This window comes from Coregonus clupeaformis, chromosome 1 (genome assembly GCF_020615455.1).
Source record: "Coregonus clupeaformis isolate EN_2021a chromosome 1, ASM2061545v1, whole genome shotgun sequence".
Classification (NCBI taxonomy): Eukaryota; Metazoa; Chordata; class Actinopteri; order Salmoniformes; family Salmonidae; genus Coregonus; species Coregonus clupeaformis.
Window position 1 is genome coordinate 64,223,967 of NC_059192.1, and position 26,704 is coordinate 64,250,670.

The 26,704-nt window shown below is 42.3% G+C and overlaps 2 protein-coding genes across 11 annotated transcripts in view; one reads left to right on the forward strand and one right to left on the reverse strand.

The window, feature by feature from the left end:
• The first annotated feature begins 422 nt into the window (after nucleotides 1-422).
• LOC121571674 (cilia- and flagella-associated protein 36) lies at nucleotides 423-24,695 on the forward strand. 9 transcript variants are annotated; one of them, XR_006001754.1, is made up of 12 exons: nucleotides 423-748; nucleotides 5,396-5,460; nucleotides 5,714-5,815; nucleotides 7,541-7,655; nucleotides 7,988-8,075; nucleotides 21,674-21,830; nucleotides 22,352-22,420; nucleotides 22,582-22,693; nucleotides 23,005-23,160; nucleotides 23,353-23,499; nucleotides 23,863-23,970; nucleotides 24,147-24,237. XR_006001754.1 is itself a non-coding variant. In XM_041883277.1 (12 exons), exons 1-12 carry the CDS (start codon nucleotides 646-648, stop codon nucleotides 24,228-24,230), a joined length of 1,311 nt encoding a protein of 436 aa, XP_041739211.1. In that variant the 5' UTR covers nucleotides 423-645; the 3' UTR covers nucleotides 24,231-24,695. The 9 variants fall into 9 exon arrangements, 7 of the variants coding, with proteins under 7 accessions (XP_041739211.1, XP_041739233.1, XP_041739214.1 ...); XR_006001752.1 differs by lacking the exon at nucleotides 24,147-24,237 and adding an exon at nucleotides 23,594-23,699 and having other exon boundaries at nucleotides 23,000-23,160; nucleotides 23,863-23,951; XM_041883277.1 differs by having other exon boundaries at nucleotides 23,000-23,160; nucleotides 24,147-24,695.
• The window catches only part of LOC121571660 (serine/threonine-protein phosphatase 4 regulatory subunit 3), a 33,139-nt gene continuing 31,089 nt past the window's right edge, over nucleotides 24,655-26,704 (reverse strand). For both annotated transcript variants that reach the window (XM_041883256.2, XM_041883264.1), the window contains exon 16: nucleotides 24,655-26,608. In XM_041883256.2, the coding sequence (XP_041739190.1) occupies nucleotides 26,510-26,608 (99 nt within the window). In that variant the 3' untranslated portion in view covers nucleotides 24,655-26,509. The remainder of the gene's footprint in view (nucleotides 26,609-26,704) is intronic.

The window sequence follows — 26,704 nt, forward strand, 5'->3', positions numbered from 1 at the left end:
CATGTAGCTTGAGCAGTACCAGCTATCTCTGTTGTTTAATAAACTGCCTTTTGCTTAAACATATTCCTCTCCGTCTAGCGTCGTTGGTTCTGTACTTCCTCTCCTGTATGGTTTCACCAACAACAGTCATTATACTCAGAATTCCAATTCGGGAACTCGGGCATCTTAAAATGATCGGCTGTGAGTGATGGGAGAAAAAAAATATCCCAGAAATTATTAACAGAAATTCAGATTTTGGTCAAAAAGAATCAGTGTCATGTACAAGACCTAAGTGTCAACAATAGAATATAACAATATACAAACGTTTCTTTTGAAAAACCCGTTCATTCTCACTTCCCTCCTTGTCAATTCACACTGCCACTACTCTCACTTGACGAGCTGTTGTACTTGTAGAACGTAATCGGTAACCATAGGGACCGATTAAAGGTGTCAACCCATTCGACCACTTCAAACTTCATGAGTGCGCATTTTCAGATTTTATGCAGCTACCAAAGCATGTTACGGAGCGGGATAATAACAATAGACTAGCTTGCTAGCTAGATTTCAACAAATATGTGGATACTTAGACTTCAATTGTGCATTGTTGTACAATTTCAGGGCTAAACCTCCTCGCCCTAAGAACATTATAGGGTGTTATTAGACAACATGGCTGAGGACAGCGAGTGGGTTGTGGAGAGCATCGCTGGATATTTGTCAAGTCCCGAATGGGTCATACCAGTCACGGACTTCATGGAAAACAAATGTACAGGTAAGGCCATTTATTTTGTACTTTTTTTTTACGATAAATAAATTATTAAACAGTTTGTAGTACCAGGATTACACATGCTATAATCAATGCTTTGCACCCTTGAGTTAACTAGCTAGCCAGCTAACTTAACGTTAGCATGCTCGGCAGAGTACTTTAGCTAACTAACGTTAGCTGTTATTAGATTTTACTTGGTCCGATTAATCAGGCTGTAATACACAATTAATTTGTACAGTATAGATGGCTATACAGCCTGATACATTTGTGTGCAAACTCGTGTAAATGTTCCTTACAAGCCAGAATGTTGAATCAAATTACTTTTCAACTTATTCTACCGGTTGTCTGTGCAGTTTGTCCTTCAGTTTCAGAAAAAATATCCACGGGAAAGTATTGTTTACCCGAATTTTTAGAGAGCCGGTAGGTATATAGTTCGGTTCTGCACTGAGGTAAAGTTAGTTTTATATTGGATATTACGTTTTAATCTAGTCAATACCTATTCAACCAACCAAGCATGCCATGACAATGAAAATGGCATATTCTGAATCAAGAGAGGATGGAGAATAATCCACTATTTTATTATTAAAGTTATAATATTACTGTCCCCACTACAACAAAACATACATGTCATTTTGTCCTTGAAACATTTCATTGAAATACTGTAGAATTCCATTCATTCCTATGGAGGACTGCTTCTTCTGGGGAGTGCCAATATGGCCGACAGGTGACTTCAAAGCCTCTCATTTGCCAATACATAGCATCAAATCAAATCAAATGTTATTTGCCACATGTGCCGAATACAACAGATGTAGACCTTACAGTGAAATGCTTACTTACAAGCCCTTAACAAACAATGCAGTTTTAAGAAAAAGAAAAAAAAAAGTGTTAAGTGTAAAATAGCAAATAAAAATCCAGGGTTTATATACATCATTGGATTACACCCCAGTTCAGGTGTGTATTCATTACTGAAACCGTTTAACGTTTAAGAACCAAACGGAAGCAAACAGAGCAAAACAAGAGTTTCTATTGGACAAATTCATATAGGTCCCTCCCCGTTTTGTTCCATTTGCATCCGTTTAAGAACTGTTTTGCAACAGAATCGGCGGAATGAATACACCCCAGTTGTTTATGTTGTTTGAAATGTGTCAGCGCTCCACATGTTTGAGCGACATCGATCCAATTATTGTAAATTAGTACTTTGATGCAAAGAAGCTAGCTAGCTAATCCCTCTGGCTCGCGCTAGTTAGCTACCATTCCTTTAAGCCACTCGCACGTGGAACTGTCACACTGTGGCAACAACGGTGCTTAACCAAATATTAACGATCACCTCAGTTGCCAAACCTCCCAGTGCCAGGACCCAGTTTTTCAAAAATGATCAAGATTTTGCCTATCGGATAGGATTAAGTGCATAGGAATAGAATGGGAGTCCCAATTTAAGACAATGATTTGTCCGTTCTATTTGTTCCATTTCTATGCATTTAATCCCATTGATAGGCTATATGGATTTCGCCTATCTTTTGATGTTATGGAAGACAACAGCTGGCTACTATAGCCTAACTTTTGAAATCTGATGTTACATAGGCCCACATGAAAATGTAGGCTTGATGTTTGTTGGTATTGTTTATGATGATGAATTAAACACACAGCTGCAAATCAGGAATACATAATGTACAGTACCATTCAAAAGTTTGGACACCTACTTATTCAAGGGTTTTTCTTTATTTTGTTTATTTTCTACATTGTAGAATATTAGTGAAGACATCAAAACTATGAAATAACACATATGGAATCATGTAGTAACCAAAAAAGGGTTAAACAAATCAAAATATATTTGAGATTCTTCAAAGTAGCCACCCTTTGCTTTGATGACAGCTTTGCACACGCTTGGCATTCTCTCAACCAGCTTCATGAGGTAGTCACCTGGAATGCTTTTCCAACAGTCTTGAAGGAGTTCCCACATATGCTGAGCACATGTTGGCTGCTTTTCCTTCACTCTGCAGTCCAACTCATCCCAAATTATCTCAATTGGGTTGAGGTCAGGTGATTGTGGAGGCCAGGTCATCTGATGCAGCACTCCATCACTCTCCTTCTTGGTCAAATAGCCCTTACACAGCCTGAAGGTGTGTTCTGGGTCATTGTCCTGTTGAAAAACAAATTATAATCCCACTAAGCGCAAACTAGATGGGATGGCGTATCGCTGCCCAATGCTGTGGTAGCCATGCTGGTTAAGTGTGCCTTGAATTCTAAATAAATCACAGACAGTGTCACCAGCAAAGCACACCCACACCATCACACCACCTCCACAATGATTCACGGTGGGAACCACACATGCAGAGATCATCCGTTCACCTACTCTGCGTCTCACAAAGACATGGCAGTTGGAACCAAAAATCTCAAATTTGGACTCCTCAGACCATAGGACAGATATCCACCAGTCTAATGTCCATTGCTCATGTTTCTTGGCCCAAGCAAGTCTCTTCTTCTTATTGGTGTCCTTTTGTAGTGGTTTCTTTGCAGCAAATCGACCATGAAGGCCTGATTCACACAGTCTCCTCTGAACAGTTGATGTTGAGATGTGTCTGTTACTTGAACTCTGTGAAGCAGTTATTTGGGCTGCAATCTGAGGTGCAGTTAATTGCCCATTTCTGAGGCTGGTAACTAATGAACTTATCCTCTGCAGCAGAGGTAACTCTGGGTCTTCCTTTCCTGTGGCGGTCCTCATGAGAGCCAGTTTCATCATAGCGCTTGATGGTTTTTGTGACTGCACTTGAAGAAACTTTCAAAGTTCTTGAAATGTTCCGGATTGACTGACCTTCATGTCTTAAGGTAATGATGCACTGTTGTTTTGCTTTGCTTATTTGAGCTGTTCTTGCAATAAAATGTACATGGTCTTTTACAAAATGTCTTCTGTATACCAACCCTACCTTGTCACAACACAACTGATTGGCTCAAACGCATTAAGAAGGAAAGAAATTCCACAAATTAACGTTTAAGAAGGCACACCTGTTAATTGAAATGCATTCCAGGTGACTACCTCGTGAAGCTGGTTGAGAGAATGCCAAGAGTGTCATCAAGGCAAAGTGTGGCTACTTTGAAGAATCTCAAATATATTTTGATTTGTTTAACACTTTTTTGGTTACTACATGATTCAATATGTTATTTCATAGTTTTGATGTCTTCACTATTATTCTACAATGTAGAAAATAGTAAAAATAAAGGAAAACCCTTGAATGAGTAGGTGTGTCCAACAGAGCATATGAGCGGAGTGGAGCGGTGAGAATCTCAGCTCCTCGCTCACGGAGCTGTTCACCCCTCCGCTCCCCCCGCTCAAAGCCACATCAGGCCAGTCTGCTCATTATCGCTCAGCGCTCAACGCAGTTTGCATCGCGCTCCACTCAAATCGCCCCCCGCTCACTCCAAAAAAGGAACAAAATCTGCATGTATTTCACTTTTAGCTTAAACCACAGCCTTACTTTATCTCCCCGAATTTGTTGCATACAGACTCATCTCGGATTATCCATTCTGTCTTGAACGGGATCTAACACTGACGCTAAAATGAGATGTTAATCAGTATAGTATATTCCATAGCGAATTGACACGTTGTTTGCCAATGTTTCTGCAAAAGCAGCGATGCCCATTGGAAGTGCAGCGTGAGTGTAATCGGTGAGCAGGGATTTCATTTCTGTGACAGCAGGGGAGGATCATCCCCAGGTTCCCAGCTCCTTCTGCATTTTGTCTGTGAGGTCTGCTAGTGGTGTCAGCACACTGACAAGGTGCGTCAGCTGCCGTACTTGATTCAGGGTGATGTTAGCAACATTAGACTTGAGTTTGTTTTACCATAACGGGTCTTTTTGGAACAACCGGATGAACGACTGAATCATCCCCAGCTGGCTGCTCCATCGAATGGCGCAGGCATTTGTGGGGCGGACACCTAATTGGTCGGTTTCCTCTGTGCTCTTGCGTACACTTTTCACCAGGTGCCCGACTTTCACTAACAGCCTATTAATGTTGTCGTGCTTGTTAACAGCGTTTTTGATCGCCAGCTGAAGCATGTGAATGGGGCATCTCAGATGTAAATTTGACAAAGTAAAGTACTAATTTATCATAGTTTCTTGGGGGGGTGTAGCCCGGTTGAGCTGCGCTGGCGAAGTGTTGCATCCCTTCGCGTTCTCCTTTACTCAGCGGTTCATAGTCCATGAAAATCATTTCAAAAAATGCTACACCCAGCTCTCTTTTTCTCTCCCTTGTTATGGTTGGGCCTTTACGTGCAGTGAATAAACTTTTGAATTCCTCAACCCTTTTCTCTTGTTGCTGCTGCTGCTCCTCTCGCTCTATAAAATACAAATTCATGGACGACACAAATTAAATTAAACAGATGGATTCTGGGTCAGGCTTGAGCATGCTTCAGACTCGTGGTGTGAGCGAGCGAAATTGGAGCGGGACATAGGGCGACGCTCCGTCCTTTTAAAAATGCCGCTCTGCGCTCTGTTCAAAATCCGTCCGCTCACGCTCCATGCTCGCTCCCGCTCCACTCCGCTCATATGCTCTGGTGTCCAAACCTTTGACTGGTACTCTAGGTAGTGTCCCCCTAGTTGTTTAATTGAGATTATGCCTGCAAGTTTGCATAGTTCACCAATTTGCATTTTATTTCAGTTTTTGATGATGAAGATGAAAATAAATTGACTTATACAGAAATCCATCAGCAGTACAAGCATTTGGTGAGTAGCTAGTCTTTGGAATGGCTTGCAACATTAATATTCATTGGGTTATTGTACAAGTTTTCTTATTTTGATTATTTAACGTTACACATACATCTTAAATATAAATAGTTTAGATCTACAATTCCAAGTAGACCTAAATCAAGATATGAAATGCATGAGTTAGCCTAGTCATGAAAAGTGTTTCAGTGTCTTAACATCAAATGTTTTGTTTCTGGAAAACAGTGATGCAAGTAGCTACATTTATTTTCAGGTGGAGAAGTTGTTAGAATCCTACATGCAAGAGGTTGGCATCAATGAGCAGCAGTTTTTGGAGGCATGCTCCTCTCCTTTCGCCAAGTCCAAAACCTTACAGGTAAGCGCGATGATCATCTTTTTCATATGCTGCCACAAATACGCCAGATACGTAGATTTAGATGGATGAGTGTGCAGTTTTACATTGAACATGGGTTCAGATAACAGAACCTCTACAAACAATTGCACAGTACGAGAGTTGCCTTTTTAATTAAGTGCTTTGCACAAGAGTCAGTGGAAGGAAGATGTAAACCATTGCTCTGAAATTCATGTCCTAGGTCTATGTATGGGCCAGGGCAAGGCATCTCTTTAGATACAGCATTAAGGCTCCCCCTAAGAATAACATCATCAATGCCACTCTGCTCTGTCACTTGCTCCATCATGCCCCTTGTGATGACCAATATCTAGAGGATTTGTATTATGATGATGACATCCAATGGTTGCTGGAGACTTTCCAGCTCTTGGTCTCTTACTTTGGACTCTGGCCTTACTGAACAGAGTGAAGGCTATATTCTGTATCCGGGCAGAATTCAATAGCCTCCATCTCAGGACAATTAATTTAATGCACCATTAATGCCATATAGCCTGTCATGTATTTGTTATGGTTCAGATGCCCCTAAATGATTCCTGTATGTGAGGGAGTTCATTAGTGATTACTTATTAATGTAATGTTACACGCAGTAGGCTACCTGACGTCTGACCTAACACCTTTAACAGTAGAGATTAGCTCTTTGACATCCCAAAGGCCTAGTTCCGCCCCTGTGTAGACCTGTTTACTGATTTTATGAAAAGGGCCTATGGTTGTTGCCTGTTGGAACCAGCCGAGTGCAGCAGTCAGTCTGCTTAACCAGGCTTGCATGGCAAGCAACCAAGAACAAAACATTTACAGATTGAACTACCTGTGAAGAAAGGTAGGCTACGTGTTAATGCTTTGAGGGCAAGCTCCTTTCAGGTCTGCACATGCTGTTACCTGTCTTTACCGTCCACCAAGGAATTACAGCACATCTGCAAGGTTGTGATGGTAGCTAATTCCATGAGGTTTCAATCTCAGAGGACCTTATCACCATTGAGCCTAATGCTCTCCTGCAAATCATTCAAGTTAACTTACATCCTAGATCAGCTATTGTTGAAATGCGTTCTCCCCGTCGTGGACTGAGGAACATGTCCCATCATGTTCAACTCCATGGCCAAAGAATGTATGGACCTGTATGACAATAAACAATAGGAAATGGTTCCGGTACATAATGATGAATTCTGTTTCTCCTTTATCTGGTGATGTTGGGTTGTGAGCCTGAGACAGTTAGCTACAGGAATTCAGGTAGACCTGATATATGACAGGATTAGTGGGCCAGGCCTGAATTGGATTAGTGAGATACAGGAACAGCTCAAGGGAGCTATTCCTGATGGAGAGTGTTACTTAGACCCAGATCCAGCGGTGCCCTCTGGGACTTACCTGGGCCAGAAAAAGACCTCAGTTGTGAGTGATAGAGAGAGAATGCATGCAGCTGATCTGGTTTCAACACTAACCATGCTGTTGGCCCACTGTAACAATGACAGTGCCAACTGCCAAGAATGCACACCCAGAGGCAGTAGAACCCAAAATAACTTCCTTTACAAGAACAAACATGAATAATTAATTTGACTAGCCAAAATAGTTAGAAAATGATTTATTGCTTGTTATTAACTTGTTACTAACCCCTTGTCTTTTTGTCTGTCCAATGTCCATCCTAATTAGTGTGAAATAGGCTAACTGTTTTCTGCTCCTGTCCTGTCTTCCTTGGTACAGACTGTATTCCATCCCGTCCTGGCCACAGATGACTTCCAGATGTTCAGGGCTCTCATGGTGCAGAAGAACATGGAGCTGCAGCTCCAGGCGCTGCGTGTCATTAAAGAGAGAAATGGTAGACTTATAGGCCTTGTCAGTGTTGTCACACAACTCCTAATTAGGGTTTCAAAATCCTATAACTTTCCAGATTTTCCAGAAGTCTTGTTTGGAGGATTCTGGATTTCCTGATTCTCGGAATCTTTCGAGCGGGATTTCTGTAGAAAATATTGGGAAAGTGACTTGATATTTTTGCAGCCCTAGTCCTAATGCTTGCCAACCGTACCTGCTTACACTGTACTCCATCATGCGGGCATGTGTGCACACGCACTATGGTACTGATGAGCCTACACAGTCTAAAACTACACAGATTAAACCGTTTGTTCTAATGCTCCACTCCTTTGTATGTAGGTGCCCTGCCTGAATGTCTCACAGATGGAGCAGATGTGATGAGTGAGCTGGAGCAGCAGGAGCTGAACATTTTACAGGAGGTGCTCAAGTAAGAGACAGAACTGAGGCCTTTACACCCAATCTCATACATGCACTGTGACTCTTTAATTTATTTATGTAATTTTATAAGAAAAGGGTTTTCATCAGGATCTCATCAATGATGTAGGCCTTTGTGTAGTTTCCTTTACTAATTAGAACATATAGGGCCCATAGTTTTTCCTGAGCACATCGTTAGACCTGGAAAAACTCCAGCTCCAATGATGGTCTACAACTAGGGTCTGGAGACTTTCCTGGTCAGGACATTTGGTCATGAACAACTCCTGGCTCTAAGCGTTATGCTATCTATGATAATGCACTTGCCTACAATAGTATCCATTTTGATGTTTGTATTCTGTACGGTGTGCTGATGTTTGCTCTGGTTGCAAATCCAATGTCCTCTTTGGGGATCAGTGTTTGTATTTATTATGGATCCCCATTAGCTGCTGCCAAGGCAGCAGTTACTCTTCCTGGGGTCCAGCAAAATTAAGGCAGTTATACAATTTTTAAAACATTACAATAAATTCACAACAGATTTCACAACACATTAAGTGTGTGCCCTCAGGCCACTACTCTCACATATCTACAACACAAAATCCATGTGTACGTGTGTGTATAGTGCGTATGTTATCGTGTGTGTATGCATGTTCTATAAGGTGTATTTGTATCTGTTTTTTAAAATCTGATTCTACTGCTTGCACAAATTACTTGATGTGGAATAGAGTTCCATGTAGACATGGCTCTATATAGTACTGTGCGCCTCCCATAGTCTGTTCTGGACTTGGACACTGTGAAGAGACCTCTGGTGGCATGTCTTGTGGGGTATGCATGGGTGTCTGAGTTGTGTGCCAGTAGTTCAAACAGACAACTCGGTGCATTCAACACCTCTCACAAATACAAGTAGTGATGAAGTCAATCTCTCCTCCACTTTGAGGCAGGAGAGATTGACATGCATATTATTAATGTTAGCTCTCTGTGTACGTCCAAGGGCCAGCTGTGCTGCCCTGTTCTGAGCCAAGTCCCTCTTTGTGGCACCTGACCACACGACTAAACAGTAGTACAGGTGCGACAAAACTAGGGCCTGTAGGACCTGCCTTGTTGATAGTGCTGTTAAGAAGGAAGAGCAGCGCTTTATTATGGACAGACTTCTCCCCATATTAGCTACTGTTGTATCAATATGTTTTGACCATGACAGTTTACAATCCCGGGTTACTCCAAGCAGTTTAGTCACCTCAACTTGTTCAATTTCCCCATTATTCATTACAAGATTTAGTTGAGGTTTAGTGAATGATTTGTACAATGTTTTTAGTTTTTGAAATACAGTGGGGGGAAAAAAGTATTTAGTCAGCCACCAATTGTGCAAGTTCTCCCACTTAAAAAGATGAGAGGCCTGTAATTTTCATCATAGGTACACGTCAACTATGACAGACAAATTGAGGAAAAAAATCCAGAAAATCACATTGTAGAATTTTTAATGAATTTATTTGCAAATTATGGTGGAAAATAAGTATTTGGTCACCTACAAACAAGCAAGATTTCTGGCTCTCACAGACCTGTAACTTCTTCTTTAAGAGGCTCCTCTGTCCTCCACTCGTTACCTGTATTAATGGCACCTGTTTGAACTTGTTATCAGTATAAAAGACACCTGTCCACAACCTCAAACAGTCACACTCCACTATGGCCAAGACCAAAGAGCTGTCAAAGGACACCAGAAACAAAATTGTAGACCTGCACCAGGCTGGGAAGACTGAATCTGCAATAGGTAAGCAGATTGGTTTGAAGAAATCAACTGTGGGAGCAATTATTAGGAAATGGAAGACCACTGATAATCTCCCTCGATCTGGGGCTCCACGCAAGATCTCACCCCGTGGGGTCAAAATGATCACAAGCAAAAATCCCAGAACCACACGGGGGGACCTAGTGAATGACCTGCAGAGAGCTGGGACCAAAGTAACAAAGCCTACCATCAGTAACACACTACGCCGCCAGGGACTCAAATCCTGCAGTGGCAGACGTGTCCCCCTGCTTAAGCCAGTACATGTCCAGGCCCGTCTGAAGTTTGCTAGAGTGCATTTGGATGATCCAGAAGAGGATTGGGAGAATGTCATATGGTCAGATGAAACCAAAATAGAACTTTTTGGTAAAAACTCAACTCGTCGTGTTTGGAGGACAAAGAATGCTGAGTTGCATCCAAAGAACACCATACCTACTGTGAAGCATGGGGGTGGAAACATCATGCTTTGGGGCTGTTTTTCTTCAAAGGGACCAGGACGACTGATCCGTGTAAAGGAAAGAATGAATGGGGCCATGTATCGTGAGATTTTGAGTGAAAACCTCCTTCCATCAGCAAGGGCATTGAAGATGAAACGTGGCTGGGTCTTTCAGCATGACAATGATCCCAAACACACCGCCCGGGCAACGAAGGAGTGGCTTCGTAAGAAGCATTTCAAGGTCCTGGAGTGGCCTAGCCAGTCTCCAGATCTCAACCCCATAGAAAATCTTTGGAGGGAGTTGAAAGTCTGTGTTGCCCAGCGACAGCCCCAAAACATCACTGCTCTAGAGGAGATCTGCATGGAGGAATGGGCCAAAATACCAGCAACAGTGTGTGAAAACCTTGTGAAGACTTACAGAAAACGTTTGACCTGTGTCATTGCCAACAAAGGGTATATAACAAAGTATTGAGAAACTTTTGTTATTGACCAAATACTTATTTTCCACCATAATTTGCAAATAAATTCATTAAAAATCCTACAATGTGATTTTCTGGATATTTTTTTCTCCTTTTGTCTGTCATAGTTGATGTGTACCTATGATGAAAATGACAGGCCTCTCATCTTTTTAAGTGGAAGAACTTGCACAATTGGTGGCTGACTAAATACTTTTTTTCCCCACTGTATTTAGGACTAACTTATTCCTTGCCACCCATTCTGAAACTAACTGCAGCTCTTTGTTAAGTGTTGCAGTCATTTCAGTCGCTGTAGTAGCTGACGTGTATAGTGTTGAGTCATCTGCATACATAGACACACTGGCTTTACTCAAAGCCAGTGGCATGTCGTTAGTAAAGATTGAAAAAAGGTAAGGGGCCTAGACAGCTGCCCTGGGGAATTCCTGATTCTACCTGGATTATGTCGTAGATGCTTCCATTAAAGAACACCTTCTGTGGTTCTGTTAGACAGGTAACTCTTTATCCACAATATAGTAGGGGGTGTAATGCCATAACATACGTTTTTCTAGCAGCAGACTATGATCGATAATGTCAAAAGCCGCACTGAAGTCTAACACAATTTACTAAGGGTTGGTAACAGGCTGATTGGTCGGCTATTTGAGCCAGTAAAGGGGGCTTTAATATTCTTAGGTAGCGGAATGGCTTTTACTTCCCTCCAGGCCTGAGGGCACACACTTTCTAGTAGGCTTAAATTAAAGATATGGCAATATCGTCTGCTATTATCCTCAGTAATTTTCCAGCAAAGTTGTCAGACCCCGGTGGCTTGTCATTGTTGATAGACAACAATACTTTTCACCTCTTCCACACTTACTTTACGGAATTCAAAATTACAATGCTTGTCTTTCATAATTTGGTCAGATATACTTGGATGTGTAGTGTCAGCGTTTGTTGCTGGCATGTCATGCCTAAATTTGCTAATCTTGCCAATGAAAAAATCATTAAAATAGTTGGCAATATCAGTGAGTTGTGTAATGAATGAGCCATCTGATTCAATGAATGAATGAGCAGAGTTTGCCTTTTTGCCTAACATTTCATTTAACGTGCTCCAAAGCTTTTTACTATCATTCTTTGTCATTTATCTTTGTTTCATAGTTTAGTTTCTTCTTTTTATTCAGTTTAGTCACATGATTTCTCAATTTGCAGTACGTTTGCCAATCGGTTGTGCTACCAAACTTATTTACCATACCTTTTGCCTCATTCCTCTCAACCATACAATATTGCAAATCCTCATCAAACCAAGGTGATTAAAGTTTTTACAGTCATTTTCTTAATGGGTGCATGTTTATTAGTAACTGGAACAAGCAATTTCATAAATGTGTCAAGTGCAGCGTCTGGCTGCTCCTCATTACACACCAAAGACCAATAAATATTATCTACATCATCAACATAAGAATCACTACAAAACGTATTGTATTACCTCTTAAACATTATATTAGGCCCAGCCTTTGGAACTTTGGTTTTCTTAGATATGTCTACAATATTGTGATCACTACATCCGATAGATTTGGATACTGCTTTAAAACAAATTTCTGCTGCATTAGTAAAGATGTGATCAATACATGTTGATGATTTCATTTCTGTGCTGTTTGTAACTACCCTGGTAGATTGACTGATAACCTAAACCAAGTTGCAGGCACTGGTTACAGTTTAAAGCTTTTTCTTGAGTGGGCAGCTTGATGAAAGCTAGTCAATATTGAAATCACCCAGAAAATATACCTCTCTTGATGTCACATACAGTATCAAGCATTTCACACATATTATCCAGATACTGACTGTTAGCACTTGGTCTATAGCAGCTTCCCACAAAGAATGGACTTTAGGTGAGGCAGATGAAACTGTAGCCATATTACTAAAACAGTATTTAACATGAGATCCTCTCTAAGCTTTACAGGAATATGGTTCTTAATATAGACCGCAACACCGCCCCCATTGGCATTTCTGTAGATGTTATAACCATGTATTGCTACCACTGTATCATCAAATTTATTATCTGAGTTTAAGAGAGTTAGAATATGAATCTGTAACTAGCAGGTTATTGACTTCCTGAACCTTGTTTCTTAGGCGACATACAGTGCATTCAGAAAGTATTCAGACCCCTTGACTTTTTCCACATTGTTACGTTACAGCCTTATTCTAAATTGTATATATAAAAAAAAAAATCCTCAATCTGCACACAATACCCAATAATAAGAAAGCAAAAAACAGGTTTTTAGAAATGTGTGCAAATTTATAAAACAAAAAATGAAATCTTATTTACGTAAGTATTCAGACCCTTTGCTATGCGACTTGAAATTGAGCTCAGGTGCATCCTGTTTCCATTGATCATCCTTGAGATGTTTCTACAACTTGATTGGAGTCCACCTGTGGTAAATTAAATTGATTGGACATGATTTGTAAAGGCACACACCTGTCTATATAAGGTCCAACAGTTGACAGTGCATGTCAGAGCAAAAACCAAGCCATGAGGTCAAAGGAATTGTCCGTAGAGCTCTGAGACAGGATTGTGTCAAGGCACAGATCTGGGGAAGGGTACCAAAACATTTCTGCAGCATTGAAGGTCCCCAAGAACACAGTGGCCTCCATCATTCTTAAATGGAAGAAGTTTGGAACCATCAAGACTCTTCCTAGAACTGGCCGCCCGGCCAAACTGAGCAATCGGGGGAGAAGGGCCTTGGTCAGGGAGGTGACCAAGAACCCGATGGTCACTCTGACAGAGCTCCAGAGTTCCTCTGTGGAGATGGGAGAACCTTCCAGAAGAACAACCATCTCTGCAGCACTCCACCAATCAGGCCTTTTATGGTAGAATGGCCAGACGGAAGCCACTCCTCAGTAAAAGGCACATGACAGCCCGCTTGGAGTTTGCCAAAAGGCACCTAAAGGACTCAGACCATGAGAAACAAGATTATCTGGTCTGATGAAACCAAGATTGGACTCTTTGGCCTGAATGCCAAATGTCACGTCTGGAGGAAACATGGCACCATCTCTACAGTGAAGCATGTTGGTGGCAGCATCATGCTGTGGGGATGTTTTTCAGCGGCAGGGAATGGGAGACTAGTCAGGATCGAGGGAAAGATGATCGGGGCAAAGTACAGAAAGATCCTTGATGAAAACCTGTTCCAGAGCGCTCAGGACCTCAGACTCGGGCGAAGGTTCACCTTCCAACAGGACAACGACCCTAAGCACACAGCCAAGACAACGCAGGAGTGGCTTCGGGACAAGTCTCTGAATGTCCTTGAGTTGCCTAGCCAGAGATCGGACTTGAACCTGATCGAACATCTCTGGAGAGACCTGAAAATACAGTGGGGAGAACAAGTATTTGATACACTGCCGATTTTGCAGGTTTTCCTACTTACAAAGCATGTAGAGGTCTGTAATTTTTATCATAGGTACCACTTCAACTGTGAGAGATGGAATCTAAAACTAAAATCCAGAAAATCACATTGTATGATTTTTAAGTAATTAATTTGCATTTTATTGCATGACATAAGTATTTGATACATCAGAAAAGCAGAACTTAATATTTGGTACAGAAACCTTTGTTTGCAATTACAGAGATCATACGTTTCCTGTAGGTCTTGACCAGGTTTGCACACACTGCAGCAGGGATTTTGGCCCACTCCTCCATACAGACCTCCTCCAGATCCTTCAGGTTTTGGGGCTGTCGCTGGGCAATACGGACTTTCAGCTCCCTCCAAAGATTTTCTATTGGATTCAGGTCTGGAGACTGGCTATGCCACTCCAGGACCTTGAGATGCTTCTTACGGAGCCACTCCTTAGTTGCCCTGGCTGTGTGTTTCGGGTCGTTGTCATGCTGGAAGACCCAGCCACGACCAATCTTCAATGCTCTTACTGAGGGAAGGAGGTTGTTGGCCAAGATCTCGCGATACATGGCCCCATCCATCCTCCCCTCAATACGGTGCAGTCGTCCTGTCCCCTTTGCAGAAAAGCATCCCCAAATGTTTCCACCTCCATGCTTCACGGTTGGGATGGTGTTCTTGGGGTTGTACTCATCCTTTTTCCTCCAAACACGGCGAATGGAGTTTAGACCAAAAAGCTCTATTTTTGTCTCATCAGACCACATGACCTTCTCCCATTCCTCCTCTGGATCATCCAGATGGTCATTGGCAAACTTCAGACGGGCCTGGACATGCGCTGGCTTGAGCAGGGGGACCTTGCGTGCGCTGCAGGATTTTAATCCATGACGGCGTAGTGTGTTACTATTGGTTTTCTTTGAGACTGTGGTCCCAGCTCTCTTCAGGTCAATGACCAGGTCCTGCCGTGTAGTTCTGGGCTGATCCCTCACCTTCCTCATGATCATTGATGCCCCACGAGGTGAGATCTTGCATGGAGCCCCAGTGACCGTCATCTTGAACTTCTTCCATTTTCTAATAATTGCGCCAACTCTCACCAAGCTGCTTGCCTATTGTCCTGTAGCCCATCCCAGCCTTGTGCAGGTCTACAATTACACAGCTTTCTGGTCTTGGCCATTGTGGAGAGGTTGGAGTCTGTTTGATTGAGTGTGTGGACAGGTGTCTTTTATACAGGTAACGAGTTCAAACAGGTGCAGTTAATACAGGTAATAATAATAATAATAATAATAATATGCCATTTAGCAGACGCTTTTATCCAAAGCGACTTAGTCAAAAAACGAACAGGTCTATGAGAGCCGGAATTCTTACTGGTTGGTAGGTGATCAAATTCTTATGTGATGCAATAAAATGCTAATTAATTACTTAAAAATCATACAATGTGATTTTCTGGATTTTTGTTTTAGATTCCGTCTCTCACAGTTGAAGTGTACCTATGATAAAAATTACAGACCTCTACATGCTTTGTAAGTAGGAAAACCTGCAAAATCGGCAGTGTATCAAATACTTGTTCTCCCCACTGTAGCTGTGCAGTGACGCTCCCCATCCAACCTAACAGAGCTTGAGAGGTGTACCAAGCTTGTAGCGTCATACCCAAGAAGACTCAAGGTTGTAATCGCTGCCAAAGGTGCTTCAACAAAGTACTAAGTAAAGGGTCTGAATACTTATGTAAATGGTTATTTCTGTTTTTTATTTTGAATACATTTGCTAAAATTTCTAAAAACCTGTTTTTGCTTTGTCATTAGGGGGTATTGTGTGTAGATTGAGGGTGATTTTTTTTTAAAATCTATTTTAGAATAAGGCATTAATGTAACGAAATGTGGAAAAAGTGAAGGGTCTGAATACTTTCCAAATGCACTGTATGTTAACGTGTGCTATTTTTTAGCACTTTCTGGGATGCTTGATTGTTTTCTTTGCTTTACTGGGAAGCTTAGCAGAAGTAGACATGCTCATGCTATTTATGTTAGTGCAGGGTGAGCTGCACACAGTGGACTTCCTACTAGGGCACACCACCTCAGTGCTAACACTATAACTCTGGTTCATAGGCACATGATTACTGCATACAATAGCTGTGGGATCAGCAGAGGCATTCAGGGCAGTTCGAGGGACATAAATTAGGTTACTTACATTGTCTTCCAAAACCCCTGGGAAAATGTACATTTGCTGAAGCATTATGACAACTCAGCGACACAATGGTAGGGATTAAATGAGCTGGGCTTGAGTAATTTGATAAATAATTGTCTCAACGCAGCCTTATAATGCTGTGAAAGGATTCAGGAACCAAAATGATTTGGGTGGATCCCACCTTCCTCATAAAGCCAAGCATTGTTTCCAGAAGGTATCAAAATTATCAATAAATGTTACACCCACAGAGCTGCAGTAGTCTCATAGCCAGTTATGGAGGGCTAAAAGTCTGCTGAAACGGTCAATGCCATGCTTTAGGGAGGGCAGAGGGCCAGATATTATGGAGCGTTTGTTGGTGTCAAGCAGTGACCCAATCAGTTTCTTTAAAATCCATATTCAGCTGTTCTGAGCTACCCTTCATAAAGTCATTGAATCCCACATGAACCATGATAGACTCAATTTCCTGATGTTTAAAATGTTTGGGAGCAGCTTATTGATGTCCTGTACTCGTGCTCCTGGCTAGCACAAAGTCTTTGCTCCAGGGACTGAGACATTTCTCACCAATGAACTGCCCAATACAATGGCCGGAGAAGAGAATGGAGAAATCCGCCCATTCCTACCCCTAACACAATTTGTTGAACCTTTCACCGGTCCACGAGAAGCAGGATAGCGTACGCCCGCTGCTCCCGGCGACAGGTCCAGACCTCCCAGAGCAGGAGTGCCCCGTCAGATCCAGAGAGGGGGAAAGGAGCCAAACTCGACGATGAAGCCGCTGCTGGAGTCAGCATAGTTAGTCAGCACCGGAAATCCCAGCGATGAAGGTGCAGGTAGATCAGGCACCAGTGCAGCGAAGCTATTCCTTATGTCAATCTGCTCCGAACCTCTCTGTCATTCCCATCCACTTAGCAGCATGCCGCTGCTTTCGGCTTCCACGACATGTGACCAGCGCTGATTGGAACAGTCTTCTTGCTGTTCTCCGTCTACTTCATTACAAGATGGAGAAGGAGAAGCAGATGGAGACTACTTCTTTGGCAGGCAAGTTCCAGGTAGCACAGGCCATTCGGATAGGGACAGATGACAAGGTGGGGAAACTACCATCAGGAGTTGAGGACGAGAAAGTTCCAATTTGCGTTTTCCCCACATTCGCACAGAATTGAGATTTGCTTGCAAAGCATAGCCACCTCATTCCTGTAATCCTCCGCTAGCAAACACTTGCCACATTGTAACTCCGGATTGTCAATATTGTCCCGGACAAGAGCGTAATAAACACAGCTTCTACAGCGCTGGAAATGTTTGTTAGCTCCGTTGCAACCCAGCTAGCTAGTTGGTAGCAGGTGTTGACACAAACACTTATAAAACTAAGTAAAACTTCGGAAACAACAGGTCAAGGCGCAGGAGGTATCAGAGTTTGTGACAGGAAATTACGTAAGATGTATAGCCAGGACCAGGAGTGAACAACACATACTGTCTCACTATTTTGGTAATTCTTGTAAACCCTTGTGTCGGTGTCGTCATGTTTCGTGGTAGATGGCTGTGTAGTAAGTCAGTGAGTGACAAATCATCCAAGATTATATCTTCCTTGTTCTCTAATGGGATTTCTGCATTTGAAGCTAAGCGAAGTGCAGCACTAAAGGTTGTGTGTCCAAAGGGAACTAAGCTCCTTGATGGGTTTACTCTTTTTTTTTTGTAGTCATTTAGCAGACGCTCTTATCCAGAGCGACTTACAGGAGCAATTAGGGTTAAGTGCCTTGCTCAAGGGCACATCGACAGATTTTTCACCTAGTCGGCTCGGGGATTAGAACCAGCGACCTTTCGGTTACTGGCACAACGCTCTTACCCACTAAGCTACCTGCCGCCCATGATGGCGATCATATATATTCAATATATGTATATTATATACTTTCATAGATATTACAACATTTCATTAGATATGTGGCCTCTATCCAAAACAGAGGATAGCACTTAAACAAATAACATTTTCTGCAGAGTATAATGGCAATGGAGAACATTTTGTTTTTATCCTTGTCTTAGGGCTGGCCCCACCCACCACTTGAAGTCTATTTGACGTGTCAGAGGGACTTGTTATAGATCTATGTGATGCGTCTTCATTCTTTGACTGTAAGTGGTCTAATCGGGGCATTAGATCGCTAGTTCACCCAGAGCTTTGAGATGTGCTTCACAAGAGCTAGGCCTAATTTATAGCACAGATTGTGTAGAGACCACTTGGCCTACGTTGCTCTCATGTGAAGTTATGTTCTCAGTTATGCTCATCGAAAATGTTGCAAAATGTTTGTGCTCTTCAAATCCTGTGTGATGGAAAGCTTCATCCTTGTTGAATCAAGCTGCTAATCAATAACATTAAGAGATCATCATGGTGAGTGTCAGCAAGGTGGTCACCAAGGACAGGAGCTTGGACTGCCAGCTCTGCGACCTAGTACTGTAGTATGAGTGGTATAAAGACACTATTTATTTATTTTTTATTTTATTTCACCTTTATTTAACCAGGTAAGCCAGTTGAGAACAAGTTCTCATTTACAACTGCGACCTGGCCAAGATAAAGCAAAGCAGTGCGATAAAAACAACAACACAGAGTTACATATGGTGTAAAAAAAACATAAGGTCATAAAATACAACATAAAATATATATACAGTGTGTGCAAATGTAGCAAGTTATGGAGGTAAGGCAATAAATAGGCTATAGTGCAAAATAATTACAATTAGTATTAACACTGGAATGCTAGATGTGCAAGAGATTGTGCAAATAGAGATACTGGGGTGCAAAGGAGCAAAATAAATAACAATATAGGGATGAGGTAGTTGGGTGGGCTAATTTCAGATGGGCTGTGTACATGTGCAGTGATCGGTAAGGTGCTCTGACAACTGATGCTTAAAGTTAGTGAGGGAGATAAGAGTCTCCAGCTTCAGAGATTTTTGCAATTCGTTCCAGTCATTGGCAGCAGAGAACTTGAAGGAATGGCGGCCAAAGGAGGTGTTGGCTTTGGGAATGACCAGTGAGATATACCTGCTGGAGCGCAGACTACGGGTGGGTGCTGCTATGGTGACCAATGAGCTAAGATAAGGCGGGGATTTGCCTAGCAGTGATTTATAGATGGCCTGGAGCCAGTGGGTTTGACGACGAACATGTAGTGAGGACCAGCCAACAAGAGCGTACAGGTCACAGTGGTGGGTAGTGTATGGGGCTTTGGAGACAAAACGGATGGCACTGTGATAGACTACATCCAATTTGCTGAGTAGAGTGTTGGAGGCTATTTTGTAAATGACATCGCCGAAGTCAAGGATCGGTAGGATAGTCAGTTTTACGAGGGCATGTTTGGCAGCATGAGTGAAGGAGGCTTTGTTGCGAAATAGGAAGCCGATTCTAGATTTAACTTTGGATTGGAGATTCTTAATGTGAGTCTGGAAGGAGAGTTTACAGTCTAACCAGACACCTAGGTATTTGTAGTTGTCCACATACTCTAGGTCAGACCCGTCGAGAGTGGTGATTCTAGTCGGGTAGGCGGGTGCCAGCAGCGTTCGATTGAAGAGCATGCATTTAGTTTTACTAGTATGTAGGTTAATGTACTGTATGTTGTTTAAGACTGGCAGTAGGCCAACCTTTATTCAACTACAAATGGCTTGCGAAAGTATTCACCCCCTTTGGCATTTTTCCTATTTTGTTTCCTTACAACTTGGAATTAAAATAGATTTTGGGGGGATTTGTATCATTTGATTTACACAACATGCCTACCACTTTGAAGATACAAAATATTTTTTCTTGCGAAACAAACAAAAAATAAGACCAAATATTTTTTCAACTTGACCTTGCATAACTATTCATCCCCCCCAAAGTCAATACTTTGTAGAGCCACCCTTTGCAGCAATTACAGTGCAAGTCTCTTGGGGTATGTCTCTATAAGCTTGGCACATCTAGCCACTGGGATTTTTGCCCATTCTTCAAGGCAAAACTGCTCCAGCTCCTTCAAGTTGGATGGGTTCCACTGGTGTACAGCAATCTTTAAGTCATACCACAGATTCTCAATTGGATTGAGGTCTGGGCTTTGACTAGGCCATTCCAAGACATTTAAATGTTTCCCCTTAAACCACTCGAGTGTTGCTTTAGCAGTATGCTTAGGGTCATTGTCCTGCTGGAAGGTGAACCTCCGTCCCAGTCTCAAATCTCTGGAAGACTGAAACAGGTTTCCCTCAAGAATTTCCCTGTATTTAGCGCCATCCATCATTCCTTCAATTCTGACCAGTTTCCCAGTCCCTGCCGATGAAAAACATCCCCACAGCATGATGCTGCCACCACCATGCTTCACTGTTGTGATGGTGTTCTCGGGGTGATGAGAGGTGTTGGGTTTGCGCCAGACATAGCGTTTGCCTTGATGGCCAAAAAGCTCAAATTTAGTCTCATCTGACCAGAGTACCTTCTTCCACATGTCTTTTGGCGAACACCAAACGTGTTTGCTTATTTTTTACTTTAAACAATGGCTTTTTTCTGGCCACACTTCCGTAAAGCCCAGCTCTGTGGAGTGTACGGCTTAAAGTGGTCCTATGGACAGATACTCCAATCTCCACTGTGGAGCTTTGCAGCTCCTTCAGGGTTATCTTTGGTCTCTTTGTTGCCTCTCTGATTAATGCCCTCCTTGCCTGGTCCGTGAGTTTTGGTGGGCAGCCCTCTCTTGGCAGGTTTGTTGTGGTGCCATATTCTTTCCATTTTTTAATAATGGATTTAATGGTGCTTCGTGGGATGTTCTAATATCAGAAACTTTATTTATAACCCGACCCTGATCTGTACTTCTCCACAACCTTTTCCCTGACCTGTTTGGAGAGCCCCTTGGTCTTCATGGTGCCGCTTGCTTGGTGGTGCCCCTTGTTTAGTGGTGTTGCAGACTCTGGGGCCTTTCAGAACAGGTGTATATATACTGAGATCATGTGGCGAATCATGTGACACTTAGATTGCACACAGGTGGACTTTATTTAACTAATTATGTGACTTCTGAAGGTAATTGGTTGCACCAGATCTTATTTAGGGGCTTCATAGCAAAGGGGTTGAATACATATGCACGCACCACTTTTCTGTTATTTATTTTTTTCATTTCACTTCACCAATTTTGACTATTTTGTGTATGTCCATTACATGAAATCCAAATAAAAATCCATTTAAATTACAGGTTGTAATGCAACAAAATAGGAAAAACGCCAAGGGGGATGAATACTTTTGCAAGGCACTGTACAAGTAACACATTCAAACACACCAGTACAACCCTATAAAACCATGGGGTTCTTTGTTGTAAAGTAACCTCTCATCATCTGAGTTATGCGACTATCTAGGCCCAGAATAGGGGATGAATCTACCGATATTTGAACATATCTCCCTCTGTGTTTGCACAGGATGTCAAAGGATGAGTATTACCAAGAGATGGCTCTGAGACTGCAGTCAGAGGAGGAGATTGGCTCCACGTCCAGAAGCTGCTCTGATAGGCCACTTCTAGAGGCAGTCAGTGTCCAGACGACCGCCTCCACTCAACAGACAAACAGCACTAACAAGGTGAGTTATGAATCTAATACCGACCCATTGGAGTGATGTAATACAAAAAGAATAAACACCAATGACTCTGTCTGCCTTTCTTCAGAGTGTGATAAATGTGTCATATTTAATGTATTCAGAGCTATAGTATTCTTCTGTGCTATGTAATTTAGCATCAACACGAAGGAGTAGGGATGAGTGCAGCAGCCAGCTGCTTACAGTCCCTGCATAGGCTACATATCATGTTACTAGACGGTCTTCAATCAGTCACATCAATCTCCTAATGCAGAGCAGTACATGATCTGGCAGATATCCAGCCCTATTCAAGGACATGGACTCTCTTTACTACAATGGCTGGTTTTTCTATTACTTGATTGAAAGTGATCTCAGAAAGCAGAAAATGGCTTGTGTCCCTATAAACTAAAGCATTGACTTGTAACACTGTTTTTGCTGCATTATCGTTACAATATATGGTGTTTTAGCCTGTATATTAACCTAAAGTGGGGTATATGACAACTCTCTTGTATGTTGCACATGCTAAGGCCAAGGCGAAGGTGGGGAACAGTGGGGGCCAACAGCCCTCTGTCGCTCTGGTCAATGGCAACGCAACGGTAACTCTCCTAGTTATGCAATAGCAGATTGTGTGCTAGACCTGTAGTCTGTTGTGGTCACCCATAAATGTTAGCTGTACAACCTGAACTTTGAAGCTCAGTGGCATTAGAACTGGAACAGCTAGATGCAATGACATGGCTGCCCTGTGCCCTCCCTGTAGGTTAACAGTACATCTCAGAAGAAAGAGGAGCTGAAGGCTGCTGTAGGTGGAGGTGGTGGGCAGATGAGTCCAGCCAAGACCAGCACATCTACCCATTCTAAGTTGCCATCAGGTAATAATACTGATACTGTCTCCAACAATTTTGCCTACTCTTTTCCTCATATAATTTGGTGTGTGAAATTCCCTTCTCTGTATCATATTTTCAGCACATGCTTGCTCTATTACTAGCCTTTAGTGATGTCACTGTACCCTCCCTTTTCCTGCCCACTAGTGATTTATTCTATGTGCCCTCAGTTTATAGTATACACTACTGTTACCCTTGAAGCCTTTCCTGTAGTGTAGATATAGCACATGAATGCTAAAAGGTTAATATACTTCAGAGGGTGTATGAGTAATAGATGGTTGTGTGTTGATGCAGAGCAGGTCAGTGCAGAGCCACGGGTCCTTCCTGCAGTGAGGGTACCAGTGAAGGGTACAGAGCCTCCGGCTGTCTCCAGGGAGAAGGGCAGCAGCAGCCAGGCAGCAGAGGGCTGGATAGAAGAGGCATGCAAGGAGGCTGGCATTTCCAATCTATTCACAGTGAGACTTTCCTACTGCATATACCATACCTGCCATGTGTGTCATGCACTGACTATAAGTCACTCTGAATAACTTGATTGTGGCAAAAACAACACTCAGGCAACAGTACATAGAAAGGAAACCTTGAAAGGCTACATTACCAGTTTTGTTGGAGACTGAGGACTGATGGATTGTGTTTCTGTGTGTGTTCAGGAGTTGTCAGCAGAGCAGCAGGAGCAACTCCAGCAGAGGGCGCTGTATCTGAGGCAGCAGAGGGACAAGCTTCAGGCCCTGAAAAAAGAGCAGAGACCCAAACCAGCCACACCAGAAAAAAACCCAGCACCCCCTGCCAGCACACTGGTAACATCACACCTACTTCTATAATGACTCTTCCTGTAAGCATATGGGTAGTATTTCTCCATAAGACACACGTAACAGCTTTCGTTTGTGGTAGATAATGCACCACACCTCGGCTGATGACTGCATATTCAAGTAGAACGCAAAGAATACGGCTAGCAAAGCACCGGAGGTCAACTCTGGTCTTCCTGTGTTTTTTAGTAGTGAGTTTCAATCCTTTGTCTTTGTTTAAAATAATATTTTCTCTTGATTTCCCCTGATATTTAGTCTCAGTTTTGTCTGTTTTCACATTCTTCCCTTTTTGAAGTTTGGATTTGCTTCTGCTCTTTATTCCCTCATTTTATTTTGCTGCATTGCCAATCAAAGGACGATGGTCCCAAAATGAACGGGGGTGGTGCTAGTATAAAGGAAGAGCGGGTCAATGCACCCCAGCCTGTGAGCTCTCCTGTGGGGGGACAGGAGAAGCAGCCCAAGGTGATCTGTTTGAGTGATGACATTGTCTCCACTGTGTAGTGCTGCTGCCCTGTGTGCTTCTATTCTTACTGTAGCACAGCCCTGCGCCTGTCAATATGGCTGATATGTGCAACATGACTAGATTTAGTGGTGCTACTGTTCAAAATTTTACTCAAACACTTGTTTTCTCTTCATAGGAGATCTCTGTCGAAGAAAAAAAGAAGTTGCAGAAAAGAAAACATCTGGCAGAAAAGCTGAAAGAGGAAGTCATCAAAAAGTAAAGTCAACTGTAGTCAAACTGGACCATCAATTCATTGGGAAGCTGAGATGGACTGTGCATTTGTAATGGAAGAATGCAGTATTTAAATGATTCTTGATAGTCTTAAAAGGGAATGACATATTGGTTTCCTTACCCTGTAAGCAGTCTATGGACAAGGTGACAGCAATCCATGCTTTGGTTTAGTTTCCCTGGCACTGATTTGGAAATGATGCGCAAACAATTCTAATATTGGTCCCATGACATGAATGTGATTTGTGCCGCAAATGCTAAAATGTGGAAACAGTGCCAGGGAAACTAAACCAACGCATGAATTGCGGTCATACCTTGGTCTATAGACTGCTTACAGGGTAAGGAAACAAATGTCATTTTGGGTGCACAATCCCTTTAAGTATAATATTGCACCACTGATTCAATGTAATAATGTATGTGGTTTAATAAATCAATTTTTATTAAAATTTTGACAGAGCTCTTGTGTGTAAACCTACTGGTCTGTGACAGGTGGTTAGCATGAAAAATATGCAACTAACTATCCATGCATGTAGATAACAGGAGGAATACCTCAGAGCATCTTAACAGTGCATACTGATGAGTGAATAGGCATTAGGAAATTATCAGCACAAATATGAAATATGTAAGGGTTGTAGCATTAACACAATTCAGAAGATAAGCAGGTTGTTCACATTTGTATTGCAGGTTCAATGACTTATAAACCCTGGATTGCTGATGCTACATATTGGCCATTGAGAACTTTGAAGCCACCGGTCAGCCATATTGGCACTCCCCAGTAGGAGCAGTCCTCCATAGAATGAATGGAATTCTACAGTATTTCAATTAAATGTTAAGGACAAAATTACTTGCATAAGTATTTTGTAGGGGGGACTAACATTAATCTCAATTATACATTAAGGAACATTATGTTTAGCTCACAATATATAATTTAAAAGTATTAAGGTTTCTAATAGAATAACATGCCAAAAACAAATGTAGACAAATGCATTTCTAAATATTTTTTTACAATGAGTGAGTGCCAAGATTGAGGAACGGTGGCTTCAATACAGTACCCCCTATCAGTCATCAAATATAAATCATTAAAATAAAGCTAGATTCACACATTAATGCCAGGGTCACATTTAATCTGAAAACGTATCAAATGTATACAAATGTTTAGAATGGAGATAGTGGTAGTAAATGTTCATGACACAAAAACCTACGCGCTCTAGACATCTTTGAAATGGTTACATTTGGGCACTCCGCTGCTGTACGTACTCAGACTGAAATGATTTCCACCTCTCCCTGACATCTCACACTTCATCTGTCATTAGGAATGTCTATAAATGGCAGTAGCTGGCCTAAACCACCACTGCTGCAATTTAGGTTTGAAAAATGCTCTGACCCACAGCGACTGTGCTAGCAACAAAATCAACTCAATCCATGAGTACTGAACACTAGTATGAGAAGGTCTTGTGTCCTTTTAAAAAAGATACACATATTAGCTGGAAAATAGACTTCTCTTAACAAAGACACCTTTGGTAGCTCAGTTGAAAGGGAGCCACAGTAAATCAAAGCCACTGAATACACAAACTAGACATCCTCAAAGTGGGCTGCAAAAATGACTTTACTGCCATTTAATACACGTTATTTTAAAACCAGCTTTGCAACTCTTGCTTTATACAATGAATCAAATAATTGAATTAAAAGGGTGAACAGTGATCCCACCATTTGTGCAAAAGAAACACACTGGAAGGTATAGCTCTACCCTTTTAAAATCACTTAAGGGGCAAATGATTAAAAAGAAAAATACCTGTACAGTACTTTTAATAAACTCATGAATACAGGATTCCTGGCTGATGTAGTTGTGTGAGCCTCAGCAATGCAGCCCCAGCGTCAACGGTTGAGTCCTGCTCCTCGGAACTAAGCAACTTTTTTGTTTTCTGTTGGTTAGTTTTTTTTGCCTAGTTGCCTCCACCCAACCCAAATGAACAGTTCTATAGGGTCAGCCAATCAAGCTTCCATTACTAAGCGGCTAGTCCTGCTAGCCTGACTGGCTCTCCCGTTAGCCCCTGCTCCCCCTTCTGTAGGGCGGCTGAGGTTTGCGTGATGTGCTGTGTCCCTGCCGGAGCATCAGGGAAACCTTGGCACTGTTCAACCTCTGGTCCACAGGCCAGGTAGGGGGGCGTAGGAGCAGGGGAGCAGGCTGGGAGGGTAGGACGGTGGGAGTGGTCTCTGTCCAGTGGACTGTGACCGTGGCACAGCGGACCAAGACCAGAGGACTTCACTGGCTTATGAGCCCAGACGGGGACGTTTCCGTGGGGACTGCTCTTCGTCTTCTTCCTCCTCGTCTTCATCGTCAGGGTAGTCTACAAGGCCGACCATCGCAGTCTGTCAACGAGAACACAGGTCACAGAACTCAAGTGACTAAACCCTGGGGTTTGGATCATTTAGACTACTGGGGCTTTTTACTACAGATTGACAGGT

Excerpts from the sequence above, each read along its gene's own strand:
- LOC121571674 (XM_041883277.1), top strand. The coding sequence starts at position 646 with ATGGCTGAGGACAGCGAGTGGGTTGTGGAGAGCATCGCTGGATATTTG. Across the intron at positions 22,421-22,581 it reads TGGTCAATGGCAACGCAACG|GTTAACAGTACATCTCAGAA; the intron begins GTAACTCTCCTA and ends CCCTCCCTGTAG. Across the intron at positions 23,500-23,862 it reads CACCCCCTGCCAGCACACTG|GACGATGGTCCCAAAATGAA; the intron begins GTAACATCACAC and ends TGCCAATCAAAG.